Source organism: Oryza glaberrima, chromosome 6 (assembly GCF_000147395.1).
Source record: "Oryza glaberrima chromosome 6, OglaRS2, whole genome shotgun sequence".
Taxonomy (NCBI): Eukaryota; Viridiplantae; Streptophyta; class Magnoliopsida; order Poales; family Poaceae; genus Oryza; species Oryza glaberrima.
The window spans coordinates 11761800-11789634 of record NC_068331.1 but is presented as its reverse complement, the minus strand read 5'-3'; the positions used below and the strand labels follow the sequence as shown (position 1 = coordinate 11789634).

At 44.5% G+C, this 27835-nt stretch overlaps 2 protein-coding genes across 2 annotated transcripts; one reads left to right on the top strand and one right to left on the bottom strand.

Annotated features, from left to right (window-relative positions):
• The first annotated feature begins 14840 nt into the window (after window positions 1–14840).
• On the top strand, window positions 14841–15500 carry LOC127777763 (protein LE25-like). Its single transcript, XM_052304382.1, has 2 exons — window positions 14841–15038; window positions 15116–15500. The coding sequence occupies exons 1-2, from the start codon at window positions 14952–14954 to the stop codon at window positions 15272–15274; spliced, it is 246 nt and encodes an 81-aa protein (XP_052160342.1). The 5' UTR covers window positions 14841–14951; the 3' UTR covers window positions 15275–15500.
• A 6388-nt stretch (window positions 15501–21888) lies between these two features.
• Window positions 21889–25166, bottom strand: LOC127776909 (protein NRT1/ PTR FAMILY 7.1-like). Its single transcript, XM_052303473.1, has 4 exons — window positions 25081–25166; window positions 24248–24309; window positions 23599–23816; window positions 21889–23319 (listed from the first exon to the last, which is right to left on the bottom strand). Exons 1-4 carry the CDS (start codon window positions 25164–25166, stop codon window positions 21889–21891), a joined length of 1797 nt encoding a protein of 598 aa, XP_052159433.1.
• Between the last annotated feature and the right edge of the window lie 2669 nt (window positions 25167–27835).

Here is a 27835-nt window from a genome sequence, read left to right as displayed (position 1 = left end):
GACCCCACGACACTGTTGACGGTCGTTAGCAATCAGTTTCGACTGTCAATATTACCAAAATAGAGGAAAACTGGTTATGCTTACAATACATATCCATGTTAGAATAATAATATTCCACTAGTATTTGGTTCACTAACCTTTTGCAGAGAATAATTATAAAGTGGAGGAGAATCGACATCAAATCAGACGATAAATCAATCGGACAATGTCGAGAATCAGACTTATGCATGAATGGACTAAGAACTCAGAAATGACACGATGAACTGGGCCAAAATCCACAAGTCTGCGTATGAGAGCAAAGGAGGAGGCCACTTGCTGATTTTGGGCCAGGTCGGCCCGGCCCATGGTTCGGTCAAACCATTGGGTTTGGCCGAACCCTCCCGCAGCGCCAGTCGATCTAGGGTTCTCCTAGATGGCTGAGATGACTCCCCAATGACGGTGTTATCGATCAGTTTCGACCGTGAATATTACCGAAACAGGAGAGAACTAGTGATGCTTGCAATGCATAAATATGTTAGAATAATAATATTTCACTAGTATTAGGTTTACTAACCTTTTGCAGAGAATGACAATAAAGTGGAGGAGAATCGACATCAACACAAACGATAAATCAATCGGACGATGTCGAGAACCAGACTTATGTATGAATGGGCCAAGAACTCAGAATTGACACGACAAACTGGGCCAAAATTCACAAGTCTGCGGAGAAGAACAATGGAGGAGGCCACTTGCCGATTTTGGGCCAGGTTGGGCCGGCCCCTGGTTCGGCCGAACCTCCCTCTCCACCGTTGGATGTGGGGTTTGGCAGGGACGCTCCAGATCCTCTCCTGATGGCGGTTGCGGGGTACTTCAGACATTTCGCAGCAGTTACAACCGTCATACCTGCCTATAAAAGGACTTCACCTTCTCACTTCACTCAGACACCCCAAGTAAGAGCTCTCTCTTTCCTCTCAATTTTAGTTTAGCAGTATCTAGCTGGTGGAATAGAATTAGAATAGGAATCAGGAGTCCGGAAGCCTCCGAAAGAGTTCGGGTATGGCTCTAGTAGCTTTCCTTCCCTCTTTTGTAAGCTTTGTACTTTTATTAGAATACTCTTCTAAATACATTTCTGGTATTGAATTACTTTCCGAGTATATGAGTGCCAACTTTACATTATGTTCATGTTATACTGAATATACGGCTAGCTTATCTGAGAGATGCTTTGGTGCGGGTATAATGTTTGCTTATGCAATTACTCTATGTCATGACGATGATATTAGAGTAGTATCTGGTAGTTTAGACGTGGTGTCTAGATTACGGGATATCATTATTTGGGGTTATATATTACGGATGAGAGGTGGGCCGCTGATGGTGACAGCTCAGTACAGGTATTCCTCCGCGCCTATATATAATCCTAAGTTAATTTACTGGGGAGGGTTTTCCTCCGTATTTAGCCCCGGTTGGATGGTCATGACGGGCTGTCGTAAGGAACTCGGTAGTCAGGGGTGGCTTCTCGAAGTACCAGGAGGGCATCGGATAGATGGTATTAGCTAGTATATCAGTTAACTAGAATGTATGTATACTATGTATATTAGAAGTATAGGAACATATTCTCTTTCTCTTTTCTTTCCACCTAGCTTAGATTATTTATTACGAGGATGAGTAGTAATGCTTGTGTGTCACTCTACCCTTGGATTATCTTAACCCCAGCTTAGAATATGATTATCACAAGTAATATATAAATTATTAGTTAAGTTCTCTCTACATGATCTTCCCACGGGATAAAATAAATACGATACCCTTGGAATACTGTCGGGTGAAATGCTACAATGGTATATCCGTGCGCTTGCGGATGAACTCTGTAACCATAATATACCAGAAGTGTTTCTGCGCCATTGCTGGGAATTATATTTCTAGTAATGTCGTTAAGAAATACCAACAGACGGTTGGTGGGTATTACCGACCTTTCCAACCGTTACAACCGTCATTATCAGGCTATAAAAGGAGCTCTCATCCTCACTTCATTTACACACCTCAAGCAAAGCTTTCTCATATTCTCTCAAGTTTTGTTTAGTGTTCTCGAGCTAGTGGAGTAGGAATAGACTAGAAATCAGGAATCCGGAAGCCTTCGGAAGAATTCGGGTATGGCTCTAGTAGCTCTTCTCTTCTCTTTTGTAAGCTTTGTACTTTTATTAGAATACTCTTATTTATACATTTATGATATTGAAATACTTTCCGAGTATATGAATGCCAACTTTACATTATGTTCATGTTATACTGATTATACTGCTAGCTTATCTAGGAGATGCATCGGTACGGGTATAATGTTTTCTTATGCAATTCATCTATGTCATGACGATGATATTAGAGTAGTATATGTAGTTTAGGCGTGGTGTCTAGATTACGGGATATCATTATTTGGGGTTATATGCTGCGGATGAGAGGTGGGACGCTAATGGTGATAGCTCAGTACGGGTATTCCTCCGCGCGTGTATATAGTCCTAAGTTAATTTCCTGGGGAGGGTACTCCTCCGTATTTAGCCCCGGTTGTATGGGCATGACGGGCTGTCGTAAGGAACTCGATAGTTAGGGGTGGCTTCTCGAAGTACCAGGAGGGCATCGGATATAGAGTATTAGCTAGTATATCAGATAACTAGAATGTTATACTATATATATTAGAAGTATAGGAATATATATAGTATGAGAATGAGTAGCTCCCTGCTTGTGTGTCACTCTACCCTTGGATTATCTTTACCCCTGCTTAGACTATGATTATTACAAGTAACATATAAACTATTAGTACGGTTCTGTCTACTATGATCTTCCCACGGGATTAAACAAATACGATACCCTTGGAATACACTACTACAGAAAGCGTTTTTCCATACGGGCGGAATCGATTTTCACATGCGGTTGGCCGGCACGCATGCGCGAAATGGTCTGCAAAGATCACCATTTGCGCATGCGGCCGTCGCAGCCGCATGCGAAGATCGATCTTCGTATGCGGTCACTTAAGACGGCCGCATGCGAAAATAGATCTTCGCATGCGGTCCATCTAAGAAGCCGCATGCGAAGATATATTTTCCCATGCGGTCGACCTAACAAGACCGCATGCGAAGATCTATTTTCGCATGCGGGTGTCTTAAGTAGACCGCATGCGAAATTCAATTTCCGAATAGCTAAAATAATATTTATTCTAGCCTTCTAGTGAGATGTGTCTCGTAATTAATATTAAATTATTGAGGAATTTATTATCGTATTTCGGAGTAGTAAGCATATAAGATAAGACAAGTGCCGCAGTAACAAACATGTAATACATAACCATTAATTCAATCGTAATTTACATACGAAATATATAATACAAGTGGCACAGTTTTTTCATCATATGTATAAGTAGTATACATGTTATTGCATATGTTCTTTCTCCCACTCTCTGAGAGGTTTAAATTTGTCGTCCATTGCGAGTTCACTCTGGTTGTCGTAGAAGAGACCTCTTGCATTGCAGACATCGCGACGGATGAATCGGCAGAGGTCAGCGGTCACGTTCAAGATAGTAGTGTCGTTGAATCGTTGTGCAATATATGGGATTTCGGGGATCTGCACATAGAAAGGAAAATAAAATGGTACTCAGTGAGAAGTGTGTGCGAGATGGGTTTCTTTGTAGAGAAGAGTTCGATGACTTACTCGGTTACTGGTTGTTTTGTACCTCCCATTTACTCTGAGCATCTCGCACACGTAATAACCACACAAGTTGGTTCCTGGTGGTTGTTTGTAGCACTGCGATATAATTATGGGGACCGATCTCAGTAGATATATTTAGTATATATGTACTGTTCGATAATTAGTTGTATTGTTATAAATTTGATAGTACCGGCCAGCCAGTCCTGACGGATAACTTTTTCTGGGATGGAATATGTACTGGTCCACCTCTTTTGCGGTAGTACTTGTGTGCTCTGTTTGAAGGAAACAATAGTTTTATTAGTAGTTAGAAGACTGGTGATCGACCTAAACAATTTATAGTAATGAAATGTTTATCACTTACAAATTCAAAATAGTGAGGAATTCCATAAATGTCTCCTTGTCATAGTGTGCGGGGTCTAATGATATGATCAATTGGTCTTTCGGATATATAAGGAATAATATGTAGTGGTCTCTACATATAAGATAGGCTTATTGGAGATAGAAAATTCCGAAGAAGATAAATTAATTAAACAAAAAGAAGAGAGAGCTTACGTGAACTGGTAGGGGACCATTAAGACATCTTTGTCGGCGTGTGCCAACATTGCTATTGCCAAGTATGTTGCTACTTCTAGCTTCTTCCTCTTGTGCAATGTCTTCACATATTCTTCCTTTTCTTCAGGGGTCTTGCCAACCAATTGCTCGCAGTCCTCTCTCATCTCTACGGTGTGTTGTGTTTTGCATATTCTTGTTGGATCGACGTATCCAACCTTTGCTCCAGTTCTATCAGCTTCGTGGAATTGCATACTGTACAATGAATAAAGAAGAAATGAGATTTGGTTTATTTGTTTCGAATGAAACGTGCAACATGTAATAAAGAGTTCAGACTTACAGACAGAAAGCCGCAACGAGATTAACGTCCATTCTATCTAGCTTGTAGAGGGCGTAAAGGTCTCGGAAAGAGATAAAAAATATCCCATTAGGACCACTCATGAAAGCGCCTTCCGGGACGGCGATGCTTATGAAACCGAGCCCTTTCCTAGATGCCTTCATATACCATTCGTGCATTACCCTCATTTCCCATGGTAGCTTGTTCATAAGATAAGTTGGCAAGAATGGCTTGCCATACTCATAAGTTTCAGGCACATCGGTAGATAACCAAGGATTGCACTTCATCTTGGGCCGCTAGTACTGACTTCTGGGAGTCTGACAAGACGTGAGCAAGTTCTTTTCTCTTCTCAGAATTCCTGAAAGCTGAAAACATGAACTTCTCCTTATCCTTGTCGATCTCCTTTAGGTCATATGTCGATATCAACTTTGGAATTATACGACGAGGTTCCAAAGTATTAGACTTCGGTTCGGATGTAGTACCATCTGGTATGTGCACTTGTTCTACCAGAGCAGATTGGGGTGTAAGTGGAGAGGTTTGAACTGAGGGCGGAGCCGGGGGAGCATGCTGTTTAGCTGGGGAGGTGGGAGAGGGTTGAACTGGTTGCGGGGCCGGGAGAGGCGGTTGTTGAGAAGGGGAGGGTGGTGGTGTAGGTTGGCGAGGCGGTGACCTAGGCGGTGGTGGTGACGACGGATGTCGAGGTGACGGTGGTTCAGGAGGCGACGGTGGTGCAGGAGCGGCAGCTGTCATTGCCTGAGATGAGGATGGGGTTGAAGATCCTGCTGCAGGAACGGCCGCGCTCAGGATTATGTCTCTGCGGTGCCACAAGATAAACTGATTCACTGCATCACCGAGAAGTTCAATCCCCTCAGGTGCAGGTATGTCTAGTTCCAAGGAAACGTGGTCACTATGGACCTTGGCGACCTGTACCCTTGCGTAATCCTCAGGGATTGCCGTGTTGTGCAATTGACGTCCGGGTATCGCTAAACCCGTTGCAACCTCCTTAGTCTTTCCAGCGCGGCCGATTGGTACGACGAGACTGCACGGAGTTGGTCCAGTTATACTATCCACAGGGAAGGGAGTTGTCTGCACTGAGCCTACACTGCTGGCTACATTAGTTGTTTGCTGTGCGGATTGTGTGGGTTGCTGGCCATCAGGGAATAACCTTGGAAAGGCTGACGGGTTTTCAGCTGCCAACGAGTAGAAGTGTTCCTTCACTTGCGCATAGATCTTGTCCGATAGTTGTTCTTTGTATTTGTCTCTCTTCTTATAACTTGGTGCGTCTTGTGGAAACCCGACCTTCCAACTTGTCTTTGAGGACAAACCCCTTACACGTCCAGAGTGTTCAGCCGTCCCCAACGCCGCAGTAAGCTGATCTCGCTCCCTCCGTGGGACGAACTGTCCTGATCTTTCTTTCTCGACTATCTGCTGCAAATTAGTAGTCACTTCTTCTATGTCTGGAGTCTCGAATAGTATGTCTCCCTCATCCGAGACTTGACCTGTGCTGCGCGCCCAAACCCAGTTCTTGCTACGTTCAACCATGGGGTCTACCAGCAGGGGCTTACCGGCCGCGGCAAATCTTTGCTCGATCTCCCGCCATTGATCGACGTGACCAGCGTATCCGCTCGACCCCAATCTATGGGGATATCTATTCTTCTTCACGAGCTCGGACAGTTTTTTCCTCAAAGCCAATGCTTCAGCTGTTGTATGATCCACAACAAACGTGTCCCAGTCAGCCTGCGATATATGTCCATAATCCGTAAATGGTGGGAGATTCTTCTGAACATAATCCCGATTTAGATCGGACTTCCACTGTTGCCATCGATCTCCCATCTTTTTAAGTGCGTAATCTCTCCCCCTGACCTCTGATCCAGGAGGGAACACAAAATACTTCTGCAACTTATTCCAGAGAAGTGTCTTTATGTTGTCGTCCACCGTTTCCCACAACTTTAAATTAATGGGACAACGCGTCCTGACTAGAGTGCCACAGGCGTTGCTGAACTTGGACCGCACTATCGGTGGCTCGACGGGCTTCCCATCCTGATCGAGAGCAATCACGTTGTAAGTTTCCTTGGGTAATTTATTCTTGCTTCTCTCACCACATCTTTTTTTCCCACTCCCGCCTGCACTTGTAGATGTCTCCGTACGTTCAGGTGCGGACGTAGCGGTGTCCATCTCAACTTCTTGCTCTGTCCTGTTCCTCCCGGCTTTACGTTTCGAGCGGCGTCGGACTACCATCTGCACAGAATAGGTAACTCTATACACCATTAGGTTCATGTCACATCATAGTTGGGGAATAATACATGGCTAACGATTTTCAGCACTTACAGCCTGTTCGATAGGTATGTAGTCCGGATCATCATCGCGGGAGGCGACTTGTGTTATTTCCATTGGAAACGGGTCACTTGGTGTGCGCCACGTTTCTTCACTACAAGCGTCTGGCTGCTTACTGCTACCGGAATTTTGAGGAGCGTTACCTTCTTGAGGCGCTATTGGTGCGTTCGATGGAACCTTTTCGTTCGACATCTTCCAACTTGACGTAAAAAAATTTGATATAAGTCCCAATTTTACGTAAGTCCCAATTTAACGCAATGTCACATAAGTCTCAATTTGACATAAGTCCCAATTTAACATAAGTCCCAATTATACATAAATCTCAATTTAACATAAGTCCCAATTATACATAAATCTCAATTTAACATAGGTCACAATTTAACTTATTTTCACATAAGTCCCAATAACTTAATTTCACATAAGTCCCAATTTAACATAATTCTCAATTTAACATAAGTCCCAATTTAAACATAAGTCACAATTTAACATAGGTCCCAATTTAGCATCAGTCACAATTAAACAGAAATCTCCATTTGACATAGGTGCCAATTTAACAAAAGTCCCAATTATACATAAATCCCAATTTAACATAAGTCTCAATTTAAACATAAATCTCCATTTAACAATCTACAATTAAACCTTCTCAAAATTAAACAATCCACAATTGCACATATCACAATCCACGATGCACAATTAAACAATCCACAATCCACAATTGCACATTTCACTTTTTTTTTTAAAAGTAAATGTTACCGAGCGACGGCGAGGGGGTAGAAGTCCTGGCAGCGGCGTCGGCGACGGCGAGGGGCGGGGACGACCTGGCAGCAGCGACGGCAACGGCGACGGGGGAGAGGTCCATGCGGCGGCGACGGCGACGGCGAGGGGGGAGAGGTCCGTGCGGCGGCGACAGTGACGACGGCGAGGGAGGAGAGGTCTGTGCGGCGGCGACGGCGACGGCGAGGAGGTAGAGGTCCTGGCGGCGGCGTCGGCGACGGCGAGGGGCGGGGCGACTTCGGGGAGGAGCCGGCGGTGGCGGGGACGACTTGGCGGCGGGGACGACCTGGCAGCAGCGACGGCGACGGCGAGGGGGGAGAGGTCCGTGCGGCGGCGACGGCGACCTGGCGGCGGCGATAGCGACGGCGAGGGTGGAGAGGTCCTGGCGGCGGCGGCGGCGACGGCGTGGGGCGGGGCGACTTTGGGGAGGAGCCGGCGGTGGTGGGGACTACTTGGTGGCGGTGACGACGGCGACGGCGACTTGGGAAATTTTGGCAGCCTGGCGGCTAGGGTTTCGCGGGCGCCGGGACTTAGAAAATTTTGGCTCCCCGCGCTCCCTATATATAGGCGCAGATCATCGCATGCGGGCGGCTTAAGGGACCGCATGGAAAAAATATCTTTCTATACGGTCGACATAAGCCGGCCGCATGCGAAAATTATCTTTCCATGCGGGCTGTTAAGCCGGCCGCATGCGAAAAAGATCTTTCCATCCGGCTAGCTTAAGTCGTCCGCATGTAAAGATCTTTTTACCAAAAAAACTCATATTTTTTATTTCCTCTAAGTAAACTGTACATATATATTTTTTTCCCAATATTTCGCCACAATTATACATTCCAAATGTTTTTGGCACTAAGAAAACTCATGAAAATTGCTCAAAACTCGTAACCAAATGTTACATGCTAATGATTACAACATAAGGGGGACCTTAATTCATGCACGTACATTTGGAACACAATGAGAACTAAAGGTTACGAAATAACTATGACTTAATAACCTTGGCAACACCATCTGCTCGAACGTACGACATATTCGCTTCATCGATTGTTCTCTCAATCTTCTTAATTCGCATAGGAAGATCAGTAAACAATGGTACATCGTCGAACTGGTTGTAATCATTGGGGTCTTCGATGTTGTCGATGCCGACGATCTGTTGCTTTCCGGATATGACAATAGTTTTTCTTTCATCTGAAGGGTCCTTCACATAAAACACTTGAGCCACACGCTCTGCTAAAACCCATGGATCATCCTTGTGGCCTGTTTTACTGTGATCGACTATCGTTAGCCCGTAGTCATCAACGGAAACCCCTGTTGTGTCTTTAACCCATTCACAACGGAGCACAGGGATCTGGATGTTTAGGCCATAGTCCAGTTCCCATATTTCTTGAATGGTCCCATAATACGACCTCTTTTCTCCACTCGTGTCAATCGCTTCAACACGGATCCCACTGTTTTGTGCGGTGCTTTTCATGTCCTTCGTAGTCGTATTCAAGGTAAATCCATTGATGTCGTAACCTTGCCATGAATTGACAATACTTGAAGGCCCACATGCCAGTCTTTGTAGAGTAAGTTCCTCCACAGAATCACCAACTGGCAGGTTTAGATCTTTCAACCACAGAGGAAACCGACGCTTGTGCTCTCTTGATACCTAATCATTGGACTGCCCTGGGAAGCAGGCTTTGATTTCTTCTAGGTGTCGCTCAATGAATGGCTCAACGATAGCGAGCTGTTGAAGAACGCTGTTGTGTGCCGCGGACACCTTTTTGTAATCATTATCGAAGAACTGCTTCCTACCAACAGTACCCCTTCTAGACAATCTACCTTCATGTCGATGAACAGGAATGCCAATGGCATTAGCATCCTTTATGTAGTCCATACAACACTCGACTGCCTCTTCAGTTGTGTATCCCTCTATCATTGATCCTTCCGGGTGAGCGCGATTGCGTACATAGCCTTTGAGGATCGACATGTAACGCTCATAGGCCCACATCTGATGTAAGTATAATGGACCAAGTTCAATAATCTGAGGGACGATGTGAACGATCAAATGCTCCATCATATCTAAAAATGATGGTGGGAAATACATCTCAAGCTGGCATATAGTCTCGACGCCAAATGTCTGAAGCAGACCTAATTCCAGAGGATCAAATACCTTCTGCAAAATTCGATTGAAAAAGTAGCACAACTTTGTTATAACCACCTTTGTATGGACTGGTTTGACTGCCCTTATAGCAATTGGTAGGAATACCGTTAGCAACCTATGACAGTCATGCGCATTGTATCCCGAAATGGTCAAATCCTTCATTGATACTAGCTTCCTGATGTTCGATGCGAAACCAGTAGGCACTCTAACCCCTTGTAAACATTTACAGAAGGCTTTTTTCTCTTCAAGTGTCAACGAGTAACAAGCAGGAGGAATCTTGGTCTTCCCATTTGGCAGCACTACTGGGTGAAGGTCATGCCGTATGGATAAATCTACAAGGTCGTTACGTGACTTCAATCCATCCTTCGTTTTACTCGGGATGTCCAGCAATGTGCCTACGGTGCTATCAAACACGTTCTTCTCGAGGTGCATAACATCAATTGCATGTCGAATCTCTAGGTCCTTCCAGTAATCTAAGTATTTAAAGAAAATTGAGTGCTTCTTGAAAGGTGAGGCAGTACCGTTGTCACCATCAGCTTTCTTCCTCTTTACTGTCTTCTTCTTTCCCTTTCCATATACAACCTTAATCTTCTTTGTTATCTCATACACGTATGTACCACCTCTTGCTACTGGGGCAGTGTCATTCTCCACTGTATTATCGAACAATCTAGCCATCTTACGGTACCTATGTCTTTGTGGTAGGAACCGTCGATGTCGCATGTACACTGTCTTCACAAACGACGTCAGGTATTTGTACGAAGTTTTCTCCAAACATATCAAACATCCAGTCTTCCCTTTAATCTGTCTAGATAATGAAAAGTTTGCAGGTAGGTCATTGATGGTAACGAATATGCATCGCACGTAGATTGAAGTGCTCCCGCTTAAACTCATAATATAGTCGTAACCCCTCTTTCCAAAGCTCCTCCATGTCCTCCATCAAAGGCTCAAGGAAAACATCTATGTCGATTCCAGGTTGGTTTGGACCTTGTATGAGGATAGTGAGAAGAATGTACTTTCGTTTCTGACATATCCATGTTGGAAGATTATACATTGTGAGAAGGACTGGCCATGTGTTGTGCGAGCTGCTTAAGTCACCAAACGGGTTCATTCCATCAGTGCTCAACGCAAACCTTACATTCCTAGGATTCTTAGCAAATTCTGGGTGTTTTGCATCAAATGTCTTCCACTGGCGAGCGTCGGCGGGATGTCGAATCATACCATCTATTTTCCGGCTCTCTTGATGCCATCTCATCAACTCAGCATCAGTCGGGTTTGAGTACAGACGCTTCAGGCAGTCCTTAATTGGTAGGTACCACATCACCATTGAAGGAATCTTCCCGCGCTTACCCTTATCAGAATCTGGATCGGTACACTTTGAATCTACGGGCCCATTCCCCGTTTTATACCGACTTGTGCCACACGTTGGGCAACATTCCAAGTCCGCATTTTCTTTACGGTATAATATGCAGTGATTCTTACAAGCATGAATCTTTTCTACACCAAGAGATAAAGGACATATGAGTTTCTTCGCTTGATACGTGTTCGATGGTACAAAGTTAGGCTTAGGAAGCAACACACGCAACAAACTCATCAGATCATTAAAACTTGTGTCCGACCATCCATATTTAGCCTTCAATCTCAGAAGTTCAAGCACTGAACGCAAGACTGTGAAATCCTTATCACCTCCCTTCGTTTCATCCTAAAGAAGATCCTTCGATGCCTTCTCTAATGCCTGCCAATTCTCCAATCCTCGTGACCTGCCTGCTAGCACCTCTGGTTCAACATGGCGTAGCATATCCTCTAAATCAAAACCACCATCGAAATCATCACTATCGGTGGAAACATCGACATCCATTCTTTCACGCGACATGTCTTCGATTATAAAATTCTCTGCCTCATTCATCTCGAAACTTAACTCTTCATCGTCATCTTCCGGATTGGCGAATTCCCCGTGATAGGTCCAAACCTTGTAGTTGGCGGTGAATCCGTACTCCATTATGTGACCCAATATTTCACCAGGATCTACCAACAATTTCTGATTCTTGCAATGATGGCACGGACAAAAGATCTTTGTCATATTCTCCCTCAAAGCATGCGCCTTAGCCTGATCAATAAATTTAGATGCTTCCTTAATAAATATCGGCTGCGTTCTCCGCATCTCATACATCCATGACGACCGATCTATCTAATTATATAAAGGCAAAAAAGTTACAGATAAAAAAAATAGACCGCAGGTATTTCATACAAAAGTTTAAATGCATTTGTCTCCCAAAAAAAATTACTAACAATACATGTAACTAGTATGTACAAGTGATTACATGCAAAATTTGCCCATCAAAACATATATTTTGAAGCTAGATTTTGCAAAAAATAGTTAGAACAAACCTTGTCAAAATATTAAAAAAACTCCACTTTCCACCAACGAAATATAACAAAAATGGAGCCAAATGAAGGAGGATAGAGAGTTCTTCACCTTTCGTATAGAGTTCAAGCAAAAATTTCGAGTTGAAAACCTCCCCCCCCTAATTGGTGTTTGCTTTAGGAGAGAGAAAGCTTCGTTTTCAAATGGTCAAGCTCGGGCCTGGAGGAGCATATATGGCCGATCATCGCATGCGGTCCCTTAAGCCAGCCGCATGAGAAGATCAATTATCGCATGCGGCTGCTTAGGACAGCCGCATGCGATAATGGGCCTATTTTCGCATGCGGCCGTCTTAAGGAGCCGCATGCTCTAATACATGCGGCCCCTTAAGACGGCCGCATGCGAAAATAGACCTATTATCGCATGCGGCTAATCGACCTGCCCCCCGGGGGGCAGTTTTTGCAGGCGCCGCCACAAGCGGCCCGCATGGAACCTACCGACTTCCTTGTACAGAAAAACGATTTTTGTAGTAGTGATACTCTCGGGTAAAATGCTACAATGATATATCCGTCCGCTTGCGGATGAACTCTGTAACCATAATATACCGGGAGTATTTCTGCGCTATTGATGGGAATTATATTTCTAGCAATGTCGTTAAGAAATACCAACAGACGCGTGGCGGTGGACCGGCCTCCAACGGAGCGGCGGCGACCTAGCCATGAGGCGGAGCGACGGCACGGCGGCGTGGTCTCGATGCGGATCGGCGGCGGCGCCCGGGGGGAGGCGCCGGGGGGAGGGGGGCGAGGCGAGGCGAATCCGCGTCGGTGCGAGGCGCGCGGATTCCCATCGAGTGCCCCTGGCGATTTGGTCAGCTTCTTGGATGGCGACTTCTTAGAAGACATACAGCTGCTCCACGGTGTCGATGTCTTGTGGGAAGAACTCGACGGAGCCAAGGCGGCAGCGGTAGAGCAGCCAGGTCGCTGCCGCTCCCTACCGCTATTACCAACACCGCTCCCCACCGTCGCCAGTGCTGCTCCCCACCACCGCTCCAGGCAAGGTGAAAAAAGAGACCGGGGGAGAAAAAGAGAGATAAGGGAGAAAGAAGGAGGGAGGAGGAAGAAGGGAAGGAGAGGGAGGATGACATGTGGGGCCCACATGTCGGTGGGTCCCACTTTTTTTTAATTGTGTGTGTGGATGACATGTTGGTCCTACAAATTTTTGTTTTTTGATTTTACTCTAATTCCACATAAGCGACACGTCGACGACATGTGGTATGAAGACCGGGTCAACACCGCCATGTAGGTGTCACATCAGCCAAAACCGCTTGCAAAACCACCCAGGTAGTCAAATTGCACCGGTTTCAATAGTTCGGGGAGCCATCTTATCCGGTTTTCATGTTAAGGGGTACGAATTAGATTCGGCCGATATTTAAGGGAGTCAAAGTGGACTTTTTCCTGACCAGAATGATGATGTTGTAGACTCGTGGCACTTGAGATATATCTATATGAAATTGAATTGTATTTAATTCTCCAGAAAAAAAATGAACTTATAGTATATTTGAGCTTGTCTAGTTTGTACCATGTTACTAAAACTCAATGCCAAAAGATGGATATTCGATGGTAGCTAACAAAACGTAAAGTTTATCTTAAGAAAACAATTTCTAAAGTTACCAAACTAGGGGCCTGTTCACTTTGATGCCATTTTCAACCTTACCAAATTTTGGTAAAGTTGCCAAAAAAAGTGGCTACATTTAGTTTGCTGCTAAATTTTGGTAACTATATAAGAAATCATGCTAAAATTTTGGCAACTATGCCAAAATTTTGGTAATGTCAAAATTTGGTAAGGTTTTTTTTTTTCATCAAAGTGAACAGGCCCTAGATGCCACATTTCCACTTGTTCTATTTGAAAATGTAAAGTTACCAAAATTGAATGAGAACTAAGGGGAACGACAAAAATTGTTTCAAAAATGAAATTAATTGTCGATCATGCTATTGTCGTGGATTAGTCAAGCCTTATTTGGTCTGGATTAATTGTCGATCAAGTCATTATCACAGATTATCGATTTTATCATAGCATAATTTAAACAAATATTATTTAACAAATAGTTTAAACAAGTGACAATAAAAGAAACCTTTTTTTCAAAAGTAAACCTGGGAGGCATGAAGCAAATAATCGACGATAACAAAAATACTCTTTATTATAAATATTTAACATATGGAATAAGATTTGATTAAACTTCTAAAAATCTCACAATCAATTTTTTGTTTTAAATAAATCAATTAAATATAGTAAGCTTAAAATACAATACTTGTAACTTTTAAGGCAAACTTAAAACGAATTATTAATGGTCAAAATTTTTAAAATTTTCATATAACTTTACCATAAACATTAAGTATTCGTAAACCACTTAAAGCAAGCACGTGAGTGAACGTGGCAGCTACCGAACTCATCTGTTGAGGCCCGGCAAGCAAGTAATTCCGATGGAAATGTTGTTCGAGCTTAGCAACTCTTTTGACGTGGACAAAGACAAACACGCGTCCATTCTCTGCACAGCCGACGTGCCACGACGCATCCAGAGATTCCCCCGCCTTCGCTCACGGCGGCCTCAGCAAGCGACACGTCCGTGTCACACGCACGCACGCACGCATCGATCGTTCGCCGCTTTATCTTGTGCATATAAATCGAAACGACGATGAGGCCGCAGGCAGCGCAAGAGCTAGCTTACACCGATCGAGCAGATCAGACAGAGTTAGCTGCAGAGCAGAGTGTGTTAAAGACTAGTTGGGACTTGGGAGAGGATGGCGACCATGAAAGCCAAGGCCGAGGACGCGGCATCCTCCGCCAAGGCCGGCGTCCACAAGGCCAAGGCCACCGCCGGCGAGAAGGTACGTACGTACTCAATTCTCGTTTCTTGTCGCTGGCATCGCTGGTGTCTGATCGATCATGACCGGCCAAATTGCAGGTGGAGAAGGCGACGACGGGGGACCCGATGAAGAAGCGGGAGGCAGAGGAGCGGAAGGAGGACAGGAAGCTGGAGGCGGAGTCCGACGAGCGCGTCGAGAAGGAGGGCCACGCTGACGAGAAGTCCGGCAAGCACACCTTTACCACCGCCACGGGGTAGCTAAGCTACTAGCTAGCGAGGCACGCGTGCGTGCGTGCGTGCCATAGTGGCTGGCGGCCGCGCGCGCTCATGACCGGCTTGAACTAGCTGCACGCACTAGCTACCCGCATGACGCCGCGCGCTAGCTTTGTACCAGTAATCACTAGTATGTATGAACTCACGTCGATCGCTTGCAATGTGCATATTGATGACGGGTATACTCTTATTCAGTATCACTTGTAAACTTCATCATGTGCCCTATAGATGGCCGCTCGAGGCCTGATGGCCCGGCCAAGGCACGGCATTTTGGTCCGTTCCAAGCACGGCACGGCCCGACTGGTGGTTGGGTCCGTCCAGGCCTAGCCCGACCGCCGGGCCGTTCCTGGGCTTTCCTACTAGCACGCTCGGCCAGCCCGGCCTGGCCAGGCCCGGTACGAGAGTATGGGGATGCATAACAGGCTTAATTTCAACCATATGTAAGGCACGAGGAAGCAAAAGTAGGTGGGTGGGTGGGGAAATAGACTTATTTCAAAGCGTACGATGAGCCATCCGTGCTTTCAGGCCGGCACGGCATGGCTCGATCGCTAGTGGTCGTGCCTGGGCCGGTGGTCGCTGGTCTAGCCCATGGGCTGGCACGGCACGGCCCGGCACGAAGTGGCGACCCTGCCGTGCCAGGCAGGCCTTATGGTCATCTATAGTCGTGCCGGCCGGGCAGGCCTTATAATCATCTATAGTGTGCCCCAATAAAAATAAGGCAGGCAGGCATTATTCCCCCAAAAATAATCAGTACACCTCATTATCCACTAGTCATAATTATAAACAAAACTTATGGAAGAATTTTACAAATCAACCACTACTAAAGATAACTTAGGGAAGAATCTTACAAATCAACTATTCGATTTTTCCGTGCGGTTAAAATAGATTTTTTTTCGTACGGAGGTCCCGCCCGTCGGCACTTTACCTGTCTGCGAAAATCAACATTTTCTCATGCGGGTGGCCCAACCGCATGGGATAATCTATTATCTCGTGCGGTCGGGTTACGTGGACCGTACAGGATAATCGAGAGGACCGCACGGGATAACGGTTTGGATATATCGACCGCACGAGATAATCTATAATCTTGGTAAGTATATGCTAGGCCGACCGTACGGGATCACATGCTAGCCATTTGGAAAGATACGCGCTCTATCTTTTTGTGTGCTTTTGAATCGTCATATGCATAATATTACGCGCTTGTTGTGCTCGTTATGCTTCTTGTGCTATGTAACCGTTGGTCACTCGTTGTGCTTTTGAATCGTCATATGCATAATATTACGCTCTCTAGCAGTCACATATAAATTATACGAACACTATTAGAAAAATCGATATATATAATTACATAGCATATGTACATGTGTCTAGTGTTCATAATATTACAAGTTATGACTCCCTCACAAATATATATTGTTTACAAAGGACAAATATAGAGAAGGATGATGTCGGGTAATAGATATCTTCGAGGCAAATGAAGGCTACATGAGTGGGTGTCCGGTAGTCGAGATGTCGTGGCACAGGACAGGCATTAGGGTGATCACTCCTGAGAGATCTTCTGATGCCATAGGGCTCAACCATAACCTGTTTGTCCCTAGAACCCCAGCCGTAGGCGGGCGTTGAGTCGGTACTTTTGTTCAGGGCTAGGATGAGTGAAGAACTATGTCAAACCCTCCATCCATATATCGTGCTGGTATGTGGCGTGTGGACACACGTAAGGAAGACGTGTCCTGTGGGTAAAGATGTACACATCTGATCAGAGTATAATCTATTCGAATAGCCGCACCCTCGGTTATGGGCAATATACCCAAGTTAGTGGTTTCACTCTAAAAAAAATGTCAATCAACTAAAACCTAGAATGGTTGGCTTGGGTTGGCTTGGACGAGCTGGGGCCCGCTTTAAGGCTGCCAGTTTAGTCCGACTCTTCGTAGGCCTTGGGTTAAGATAGGTTCGTGTGGGTTCACGGCTGCGGATAATTATAATACCGTGTAGACCTAGTTCGAATTTACCAAATGGCTTTGAGCAACTAATAAGTGGTTTAAAATGTTGTTTTACTGCAAAACCTAATCCCTTATTAGTCTATCTTTGTTCCCCTTACATTTATTGTGCATTTGTTGGTGTGACTTGTTGAGTATGGTGATCTTGCTCAATTTTTTCTCCAACCCAGAAAAGGAGTTCTTGGAAGAGGATGGCTTCGGTGTCTAGCTCGTGCCTGCCGTCAAGTGCCTGTGGTATTCACCCTAGTCTTCCGTGCTTCTTCGTTTATCTGTGAGTGTTGGTTCTTTGGTTGCCCATGTAATAAAAATACTATTTACGCTTCTGCTTGTTAAACTCTGATATGTATCAACTTTTGTGTACCTCATCTCCTGGGACGAGGAATAATGCACGCACGTAAGAAAAACCTGTTGGGTTATTTCCGGTCGTGACAACACGGGTCCCTCAACTTCTCTTTTCCTCTTTCCCCACCTCCCCCGCCCCACACCAGCCGGGCTAGCCCGACCCAACCTGCCTTCCCTCCCCATCCTAGGTGGACTGCCTAGACAAATACCGAGCCGACTCGCCGACCCTGGGGCTTGATCCCCTTTTTCCCCGCATGTGAAGCTGGTCGCCGCCATCCAACGGAGTCCAAGGCACTCCCTATCGCCAACAAGCTTGTTGTCGCAGCCCGCCCAACCAACCGCGCCTTGTCGCCGATGAAAAACATCAAGCCGCTCCTCGAACCCTATTCGAGACGTCACCATGTCCATCCTTTGCTCCTCCAATGCGTCGCGCCGTGCATGGTGCCTGTGCTAAGTGATGCCGTAACGTGATATCCATGGCATGGACGAAAATGTCTCGTGCATCGCCTTCCTGTGCACTGCTCCCGCTTGTCATGCGCACCGCACAGACCCGAGGTGCCACTCCCTGTCGTGCCGCGCTGCAACAAGAGACAGACGTTGCATCTACCGTCCTCGCCGGATTTTCACGCGTCAAGTGGACGCGCTACCCACCAACCATCTGCGTCATCCATACTTCTGAGCAGCGCCACACAACGATCGTCCGACACCACCCAAACTACCACAAATCACCACATCGCTTGCGGCCCCGCCTTTTTTGCCCCGACATCCGTGTCGTGCCGCCATTGGACCCGGTCCAGTGCACTAAGGGCGAGCGCCCAGCCACCTGGAGACGCATGTCCATGCGATCCGCGTGCTCCAGGCTCACATCAAGTGCCGCGACCTCGCCTTCTCCTCCAAGCCAGCGAGGACGATCGTCGCCGCCTAAAAAACCCGAGCTGCCCAGTGCATTCTTCCTATATTTTTCCCTTTTCCTCTGCCCTCCGCACTCACGCCTCGCTACCCCATGTCAAACACACCTCACTGAGCAGGACAAGTCACTACGCTCCCCAGTTTTAGCATGTTGATACTATTTTGATAAATGTGTTGATTGCAAATAAAATTGTATGCTAAAACCATCTTTGAAATTTTTGCCAGTATTCCTTGTTGCCTGAGTCTATTATAATGCATGGTCAAATATTGACACTCCTTACCATTGCCTGCTTAGAAGTTTGTACACCCCTGCTTGTGTTATGGATGTGATGGTGGTGATCACTTGATGGGAGTGATTATTGGAAAGCGGGTGGAGACATGAGCGCAATCCGCAACTCAAAACCTTTTGTTGAAAACCAAAAAAATTAACAAAACAAAATAATTTCGACTGGGGCGACACGGATAGAATATGGGTGATTCTATGAAACGGCAAGCCATTGACCTTGGTCAGTTAAGGACCAAGTCAAGAAGCTATGCAGGAAAGAAACAGAGTATGACTGTATTTCTCGAATGGGTATAGATACGGTAAATTAGGTAATCCAAGTGGGGCGGTATCCCAGTCATGGTTGGTTCTGCACCCGAATTCTTGTGATGTTGTATCGAAATGTTTGTGGTGATTAATGATGTCGAAACATAAAATGCCCCTTAATTCTATATATAATGTAACCGCCTAGATACTTTGAAAAGGCTAGTACTCCTCTCACTGCTAGCTCCTCGAGGTAGGGTGGCTCGCTTGGGGTGCATGAGGGTTATAGTCATTGGGGAATGCAATGCAAGGGGAACCAAAAAACCAGGTCATGACAAGTCTTATGTGTTGGGTGCATCACGGAGTGCGGGATTAAAAGCATGCATCCACTACGGTGTGAGTAAAATAAATCCATTCAAATAGCCATACTCTTGACTAGCCTCATAAATTTTAAACCTGCTTAGAATAGGATTGGAGAGAATGTGTGACCCTTCCCGATGTGCGGTGAAAATGTGAAAAATTGGACGCAAGGGTAAACCGAACCAAGCGGGGCTTGGGGAGGTAGATGAACCCTCATTGATTAACTACTACTTCAACTTAACGTTGTTTTCAGTTATAAGTGTCAAATTCATAGCTTTGTGAAATCTAATTTTATGCGAATAAACCTAGCCATCCTTGAAGGGTTGAACCCTGTGTGCACTAATGTATTATGTAGTACTAGCTTGCTAAGTACAGTTGGTACTCACACGTGCTTAATTAACTCTTTTAGAAGGAGGTCTCGGAGATGACCTTATGAATGCTACGCCAATGATGAGATGGAGAAAACAATGTAGGACCTAGCTAGGTTTTCCAGTAGCTACCTTTGGAATAAGATGGACCGTCGTACCTTCACTTCCGCTACTTTGTCTAGATCTTTCGGTATTTGGTATTGTACCATGCTTAGTTTATTTTGGTCCCACTCATGCAATCCTTGTATTATTAATGTATTATTTGACCTTTATAATGATGTTAGCTATGTGATATGCAATTTTATCATGTGTGTACCATCTACAAATCCATGAAATGGTATTGTGAACACATAAGGTTTCTAGTGTTCAAAACCGGGGGCTCTCACATTGTTTAGAATGTGCCTTTGTTCCATCCTCTCCATACTAATAACATAAGAACTTTTATTTTACTCGCAACAGATTCAGTTAACGACAATCACAAGAAAGGAGTCCCTTTAATTTGCTTTCATGATGAAACCTTTAATGTTTTATTCGTACCTATATCAAACGACATTAAAGGGCAACACTTTCTATAAAGAAAATTTCTACCATCTCACTTTTGTAATAATACCATAAATGCTTTGCCATATGTAAAACCGTTCGAGTAGCGACAACACCGGTTCTATAAAAGTTGTTCCCTTTCCACGTACTTATAAGCTTATCTAGTGTGCACGCATTCCCTTTCCACGTATTTCCACGTATTTCCATTAACCTTTTCTTGTGTGCACGCATAAGGTACATGGGTAATAACATGCTCTCGGAAGTGGTCCTTACCTGCACCGCTATATAAAGCGATGCCTCTCATTGCGACACCACCAATCTTATTCTACATATTTCTATCTTATATAGAACAACTAGCATAGCTCTCGTTGCCCAGCCAGGTTGCCTGGTGCACAACGAGAGCTGGCTAGGGCGGACTCATTCTGCTGTTGGTGCCCAACGATGCTAGCTGCTACTCATACTAGTGAAGCCTGCCATGGTTCTGAGAAATTTTTGGATACTCCGCTGCGTAGATATGCACTAAAAGCTTGTATGTTTCGCTGACTACAGACTATGGTGAGATCCTAAAGTATTACCTATTTATTTACCTTTTTATAGTTTCTATATATTACTTCAGATGACGAGATCATTTAGCACGCATAAAAAAGTCACAAATTATTAAGTAAAATTCTTTCAAGTTTTTGCAGACCTTTGGGTATCTTTCTCACTTTTTATGTCTTTTTTAACCTCAAAAGTCACATGTACATTCAACTGCATTCATGTCCAAATCTTTCTAGAATGATTGCTTGGTCTTTGTTTCGTTACTACGGTGATTTTTCAGCATGCATATAAGTTCCTCTTCGTTTCTCCTTTCAAGGATTGATCTATCTAGGGGAGATAGGAATCAAGCAAATTCTTCACCGTCCCATGCACTATATGCTAGATCCCATTGTTTTTTCTTTTTAAATAATGCCATTTCACGAGGTACCATTGCTTTAGAAAAAAAATGGTCAGTAACGAGATTTTAATATCTAGCCTGTCTTCTATAAGATATACCAGGTAAATATAGTACCATAGAATTTTCTAACGGTTCAACCAGAGACAATTTGTTTTCACCTAGCTGCGTACACACCCATTTTGTCCACGCGCTTCTTAAATAGTTAAAAAAATATAAAACAAATTGGTAGCATAGATTTTCTTTAAAGAGACATAAAATATATTATGATGACAAATACCTCTTGTCCAACCAGGCTCAAATTATTACTCTAAACTGTTTTACACCAAAACTTCAGCCTAAACAGAAACATGCCTGGTTATACATGCCAGGAGATTGTTTGTTCGGTTTGGAGAGGATTGAGGAATTCCGCACCACTAAAGGTTGTAATAAATCCCCTCCAATCTCACTTCTTGAGGATCAATCGAACATCACATTAAAAGAAAAAACATGTTTGGTGCACGTTCTTAAATAAAGGCGGAGTACAAACGTCTGTCGAACAGCACCAATGCAAACAACTGAATTTAACAGCAGGTGGTTACTGCATTTCATGATAATTACATATATATATATATATCAGATGTATCTAGCTAGACTATATATATGTGGTCATCCTGTGGACTGGAGCTGATCCCCTCCACCTCCGGCTCGATGCCCTTGAACAACCGCGCGAACACGATGAACACGACGAGGTCCACGGCGGACAGCACGGCGAGGGTGATGAAGAAGCGGTCGAGGTGGCCGCGGTCGAGCTCGGCCAGGATCCACCCCGCCGTCCCTCCGCCGGTCCGCCGCCGCGAGGCGACGCCGCTGATGGCGCTCACCATCACCATGCTGGCGTAGTTCCCCAGCGAGATGGACGCCATGCACAGCGAGCTCCCCAGGCTCTTCACCCCCTCCGGCGACTGCACGTTGAAGAACTCCAGCTGCCCCACGTACACGAACACCTCCGACGCGCCCATCACCGCGTACTGCGGCGCCTGCCACAGCACGCTCATGGCGCGGCCGCCGGCGCCGGATCGGCGGCGGCGGTGGACCTCGACGACCGCCGCGGCGACCATGCCGAGCAGCGCGATCACGAGGCCCGCGCCCATGCGCTTGAGCTCGCCGACGCCGCGCGGGTTCTTGGTCAGCCTCGCCGCCGCGGGCACCAGGACGTAGTGGGAGAAGGCGAGTGTGGCGAGCACGCCGGCGACGTCGAACACCGACATGGACGCGGCCGGCGCGTTGAACAGGCCCAGGATGTCGGTGTCCATGGCCGCGCCTTGCTCCACGAACAAGGACGACATCTGGGTGAACTCCACGGAGTAGACGATGCTGCAGATCCAGATGGGCACCATGCTCACCACGCACTTGGCCTCTTCCACCTGCGTCACCGTGCACAGTCTCCACGGGTTCTTGGCGTTCCCGTCGTGGTAGTCCTCCTCCGTCGCCGTCGCCGCCTTGTCAAGAAACCTGAGCTGGTCGCTGTGGGCGAGCTTCCCGACGCCACGGATCGCCGAGCCCTCGCCATCGACCTCGTGGAGGTGGTCGCCGGGCGGCGGCACGATGTGCCGCTTGCGGTACGCGGCGACGAACACCTGGGCGATGCGGGTGAGCGGGTTGCCGGCAGGTCGGACCCGGCGGTAGCGCGGCGTGCCGAGGAGAAAGAGCGCGAGCGCGAGCGCGGCGGCGGCGGTGGAGACCCAGAAGCCGGCAACCCACCGGCCCCTGTCCTCGAAGAACACCAGGACGAAGTTGGAGAAGAGGGAACCGACGTTGAGCGAGAGGTAGAAGAGGCAGAAGAAGGCCTGCTTGCGCCGCCGCTCGCCGGGGTCGGCGTGGTCGAACTGGTCGGCGCCGAACGTCGCCACCGACGGCTGGTACCCGCCGTTCCCGAACGCCGCCATGTAGATGGACAGGTAGAACACCGCGACGCCACGCCGGGACGGCGCCGCGCACTGCCTGAGCCCGCCGCCGTCGCCGCACCCCGGCGGCTCCACCAGCAAGAACCACGACAACAGCGACAGGAGCATCAACCCCTGCATGCCAAAACACACAAGAAATTAAACTTGTCTCATGCATCAACTGCTGACACTCTTAACCTTATAATAACTTTAAACTTATAATTCAGTTTTGCTATTTTCAGTCGTCTGAAATCAAAATTGCACATATGCTCTGTTTTTTACATAATTAAGATTGTTTAAAATGTTGACACAGTATTTATGTTGTTATATTTTATACTACTGCTGAGTTTATCCTGATATCTGACTGCATATTTTTCAGGATATCACCTGTTTGACAAGAGAAGGATTACATACCACGATGAAGATGAATTGGAACATGATGCAAGTGATGTAGCGCCCCATATAGGAGTCACTCAGGAAAGCACAGAAGAGGGAGAAGATGTAGACGGTGCCCATCCACATGCTGACTCTATTGGCGGCCTCGGCGTTCTCCTGGTGGAGCACCTGCCTGAGGAACACCACCAGGCCCACGGCGACGCCAAAAAATGCAAAGTTGGCCAACACATAGCTCACTGCATCGTCAAGTAGAACTGCTTAATCACTGAGGTAAAATAAATATTTTAATTTCTTTTGGATCAAACCACTATATATGCCCCCATTTTGCATTGCAGTGTTGTTCAACACTGGTTAGTTTATCTCTACTATATATCTTAAAAGCACAGTCATCCTTATTCCCATTCTATCCATAAGAAACACTGGAAAAAACTAACCAATTGAGAGAAAAATATGGGAGAAGAGAAAAAAAATTAAACCACATTCACCATATCACATCCGTTTGCAAGGCACGGTCCTATGACTAGTATTGTATAAAATGATAGATTGTTCTCCACATTATATTGGTATAAATACTGGACTATTAGTAAATCAAACACTATTAACCACGAAAAAAGAGAGAGAGTTGGGATGAGATTGTGGGGATTAAATTTTTACCAAGAAGTAGTGCCATTGTCATCTTTCCTCTTGAAGTCTTCAGTTCTGGGCTTCCCTGGAAATGTTGGGTCTGATCTTCAGTGTGCACAAATGACTCATTGTGTATCATGGAATTGCATGGAGAGCATGATCCCACAGATTCAACATCTTCCATTGGCTTTTAAAAAAAAGTAGTTGAGGAAAAAGGTGTCACAACTCACTTACCACTCTACTAGAAAGTAATAAGGATAGACTAAAAATTTTGGAGTTTTTATTCTTGGTTTGATTAATTCGCCGACAAATAATAAGGACAAACAGAACAAATGATTCTGAAGTGTTACCTATCATATTCAATTATAATATTCAACGTAACAAGTAGCAATCTAAAGGACATCATCTTGGGGAGGTACTTAATTAGTACTCCCTCCATTCCAAAATGTTTGATGCCGTTGACTTTTTAAAATATGTTTGACCGTTCGTCTTATTCAAAAAATTTAAGTAATTATTAATTCTTTTCGTATCATTTAATTTATTGTTAAATATACTTTTATGTATACATATAGTTTTATATATTTCACAAAAGTTTTTGAATAAGACGAACGGTCAAACATGTTTTAAAAAGTCAACGGCGTCAAACATTTAGGGAAGGAGGGAGTATAATATAAAAAGAATATGATGTTTTTAGGTTTTGTCCTCTTCTTGAAGAGGTATATGCCTTCTTACCATTTTAGAAATACCTCGCCATTCCGGAGATATCAAACTAATTGCATAATTTCACAAATCATATTTATAAATGTTTTTTTATTTTATTTTTAAACTTTGCTAGGTATATACATTTAGTTCGCCTTCTTCAGCGTTGCCGTGGACCTGGTGATGTTCTTCCGACGGGTGCCCCACCAGGAGAACGCCGTGGCCACCAACAACATCAGCATATGGATGGGCACCATCTTCATCTTTGCCCTCTTTAGTGCTTTTCCGTAGTGATTCCTATACGGGGTGCTACTTCACTTGGATCATGTTACAATTTATCTTCATCGTGATATATGCTCCTTCTGTTCTCACATAGGTGATATCTTAAAATGTATGAGGCATATATACTTTCTACCTAATATTATAAAGTATATGCCTCTATATAGATCAAATAAAGCAGAAAAGTCATTGTTATTACCAATCGTGTACTTTTGTTCTAAACATCTCAACTAGTTTAAAGTATTTGTCTCTCTTGAGCAATGGGTTTAAACCTCTCCACGGATGGGAGAGAACCTCTACTATTTGATTGTTCCAACTTTTGACACAATAGAAACACAGATGATACTGAAGGTATGAAAGGTAAATAGTTAGTTAAGGTTCCAATCATTCAAATGCTGGAAAGTACATTTACTTCTATTTTAAACTATTAAGGGGTAAAAAAAAAAAACAGATATACGCTCTTACTCTGATCTCAAATGCCCTGATCTCTGCAGATCCCACGGTGTCGGGAACCTTCAATACGAATATATATATATAAAAAAGAAAAGATCAGTAAGGAAATGTTTGATCTGCTAGCCTTAGTTTTCATATTATTAAATTTTAGAAAATACAAGTAAGATTATAAAATTATAAGTTTGCTACAATATTTATGTCTGAACATAGTATAAAGTGGTAAACATAGTAAAGAAGTTCTTACTGTTTCATTGACGATCGTAATCTCCGGAAACTCCATATTATATTGTTTAGCAACCTTTTAGCACAAATGACCAGAACTTGCTAAAAAAATGATAAGGAGAAAAATTAAGCAAGGGAATATTTCAAACAATCCTGCTTTTTATACAATCAAGAAACAAAAATAATGAAAATGAAACATTGCAATTCAATACATATTTTCTTAGAATCTTATTATTGATTTTCTCCATGTTTCAGCCGGCAGAAAAAAATGGGTCGTCAGAACATTGCTCTGTCCAATATAATGTAAAAGAAAAATAAAGCCATCTGGGATCACAGAAGATCCCTACAGCTATATAGAATTTACTCAAACAAAAATTAATTGAAAATGCCAAGAAATATTTCTATAGAGGGTGAGGAAAAATGATATTTTTCAATGGTTACTCAGGTACCCTGTAAACAACATGATATATAGAGATGTTAGGTTGTTTTCTGAAGGAAACTACATCATACTGTATGGACTACTCATGCTCCTATCTGAAAAAATATTTTTTTTTATATATGTCCTCGAATTTTTTACAGCTGAGTGGGGGAATAAATCCTCCATCCAATTATTTGTTCTATTTGAAAACCAATTTGGAGAGGAGGGCCAGGACAGGATGGTTCCACTTTCAAATGCTTAAAATTTTCAGTTTTAACCCTTATCAGGAGTTTCTTACGGCCGGCGAGGTATGAACATGACACCTGGATGTAACTAAAAATTAGCAAACAACATATCTTGCAGGTAGCTGATGATTGTGCTTTACTTAACACCAGATAATTTAAATTAGTGGTCAGTCTCACATATAAGCAGAAAAGATTGGGCAGAGAACAGAAACTAATACACATTCAGAATTTCAGATCTCGTCACACCTGAACATATACAGGAATACAGGATAATAACTAAAATGAGCAGAGATAATTAAGCCAAGATATATGAATTTACCTGCTTAAGTAGTCAGCTCAGCTCGCTGCTAGATCTCCTAGTCCAAAAGAGCTAAGCTAGCTGCGAGGAATAAATTAACACTTCACTCCTACTCGAAGCTAAAGGTGAGCAGAGCTGCTTAATTAATTAGTCGCCGATCTGCCGATTATTTAACCTGAAGGAGAGAGCAGTCGCAGCCAAAATTTCTGCAACAAACATTTGCAAAAAGAACAAAACACAAAGAGAAATGCAGCAAAGCTGACAAGCTAAGGCGACCGAAAAGCTAGCGAAAGTTAATTTCTGCTGATGTGGAAGGGAGAGAGATACAGATGACACGTCAAGATTCATTGGCATCGAGCGAAACAAACCGGGACGCTTTGCTTGTGCTTCCAGAGAGAATTAAGCTTAACTTATCAGCCATAGCTCGTGACAGATCCGATTCAGAAGCAAACGGCAAAAAGATCGAGCTGACGAGTAGTCTACTGTTCGATCCATTCACGGCATGATCGCTCGCCGAAACGTTTAATTGTTCATGTGTTGAAGCTGATGTGTGCACTTGTTCTGTTTAGGTTACTTGTTCTTAAGATGACTGTGCTTCTTTCATACGCTAGCTAGCTCCTAGCTTTTTTGTGCTCTTGTTCTTTATAAGATGGAGTTTTGTTGGGCTGTTGTTGGAACTTGGAACGTACTAGTCTGTTAAAAAAAAATGTACTCCTATAAACCTGTACATATGTGTATCTAGGTTTATAGTTAGATCTGACTAGGCAGAGCTAGCTAGCTAGCTTTTCCGCGGAATGAACACGTAATTTGCAGCTGGCCTCAACTCTCAAGCCGCGAGGAGATAAAAAGCCGCTGCAATTAATCGATCGTCTTGCCGTGCTATGAACTTCGTTTGTGCTTATATACTTTTTTTTTATTATGTTCTGTTTGAGGTTTAATTATGCTCTTTATTCTTTGATATATATCAGTCAATGCTGTGATCTGACTAAGAAAGTTTTTTTAAAAAAGAGTTTTTTC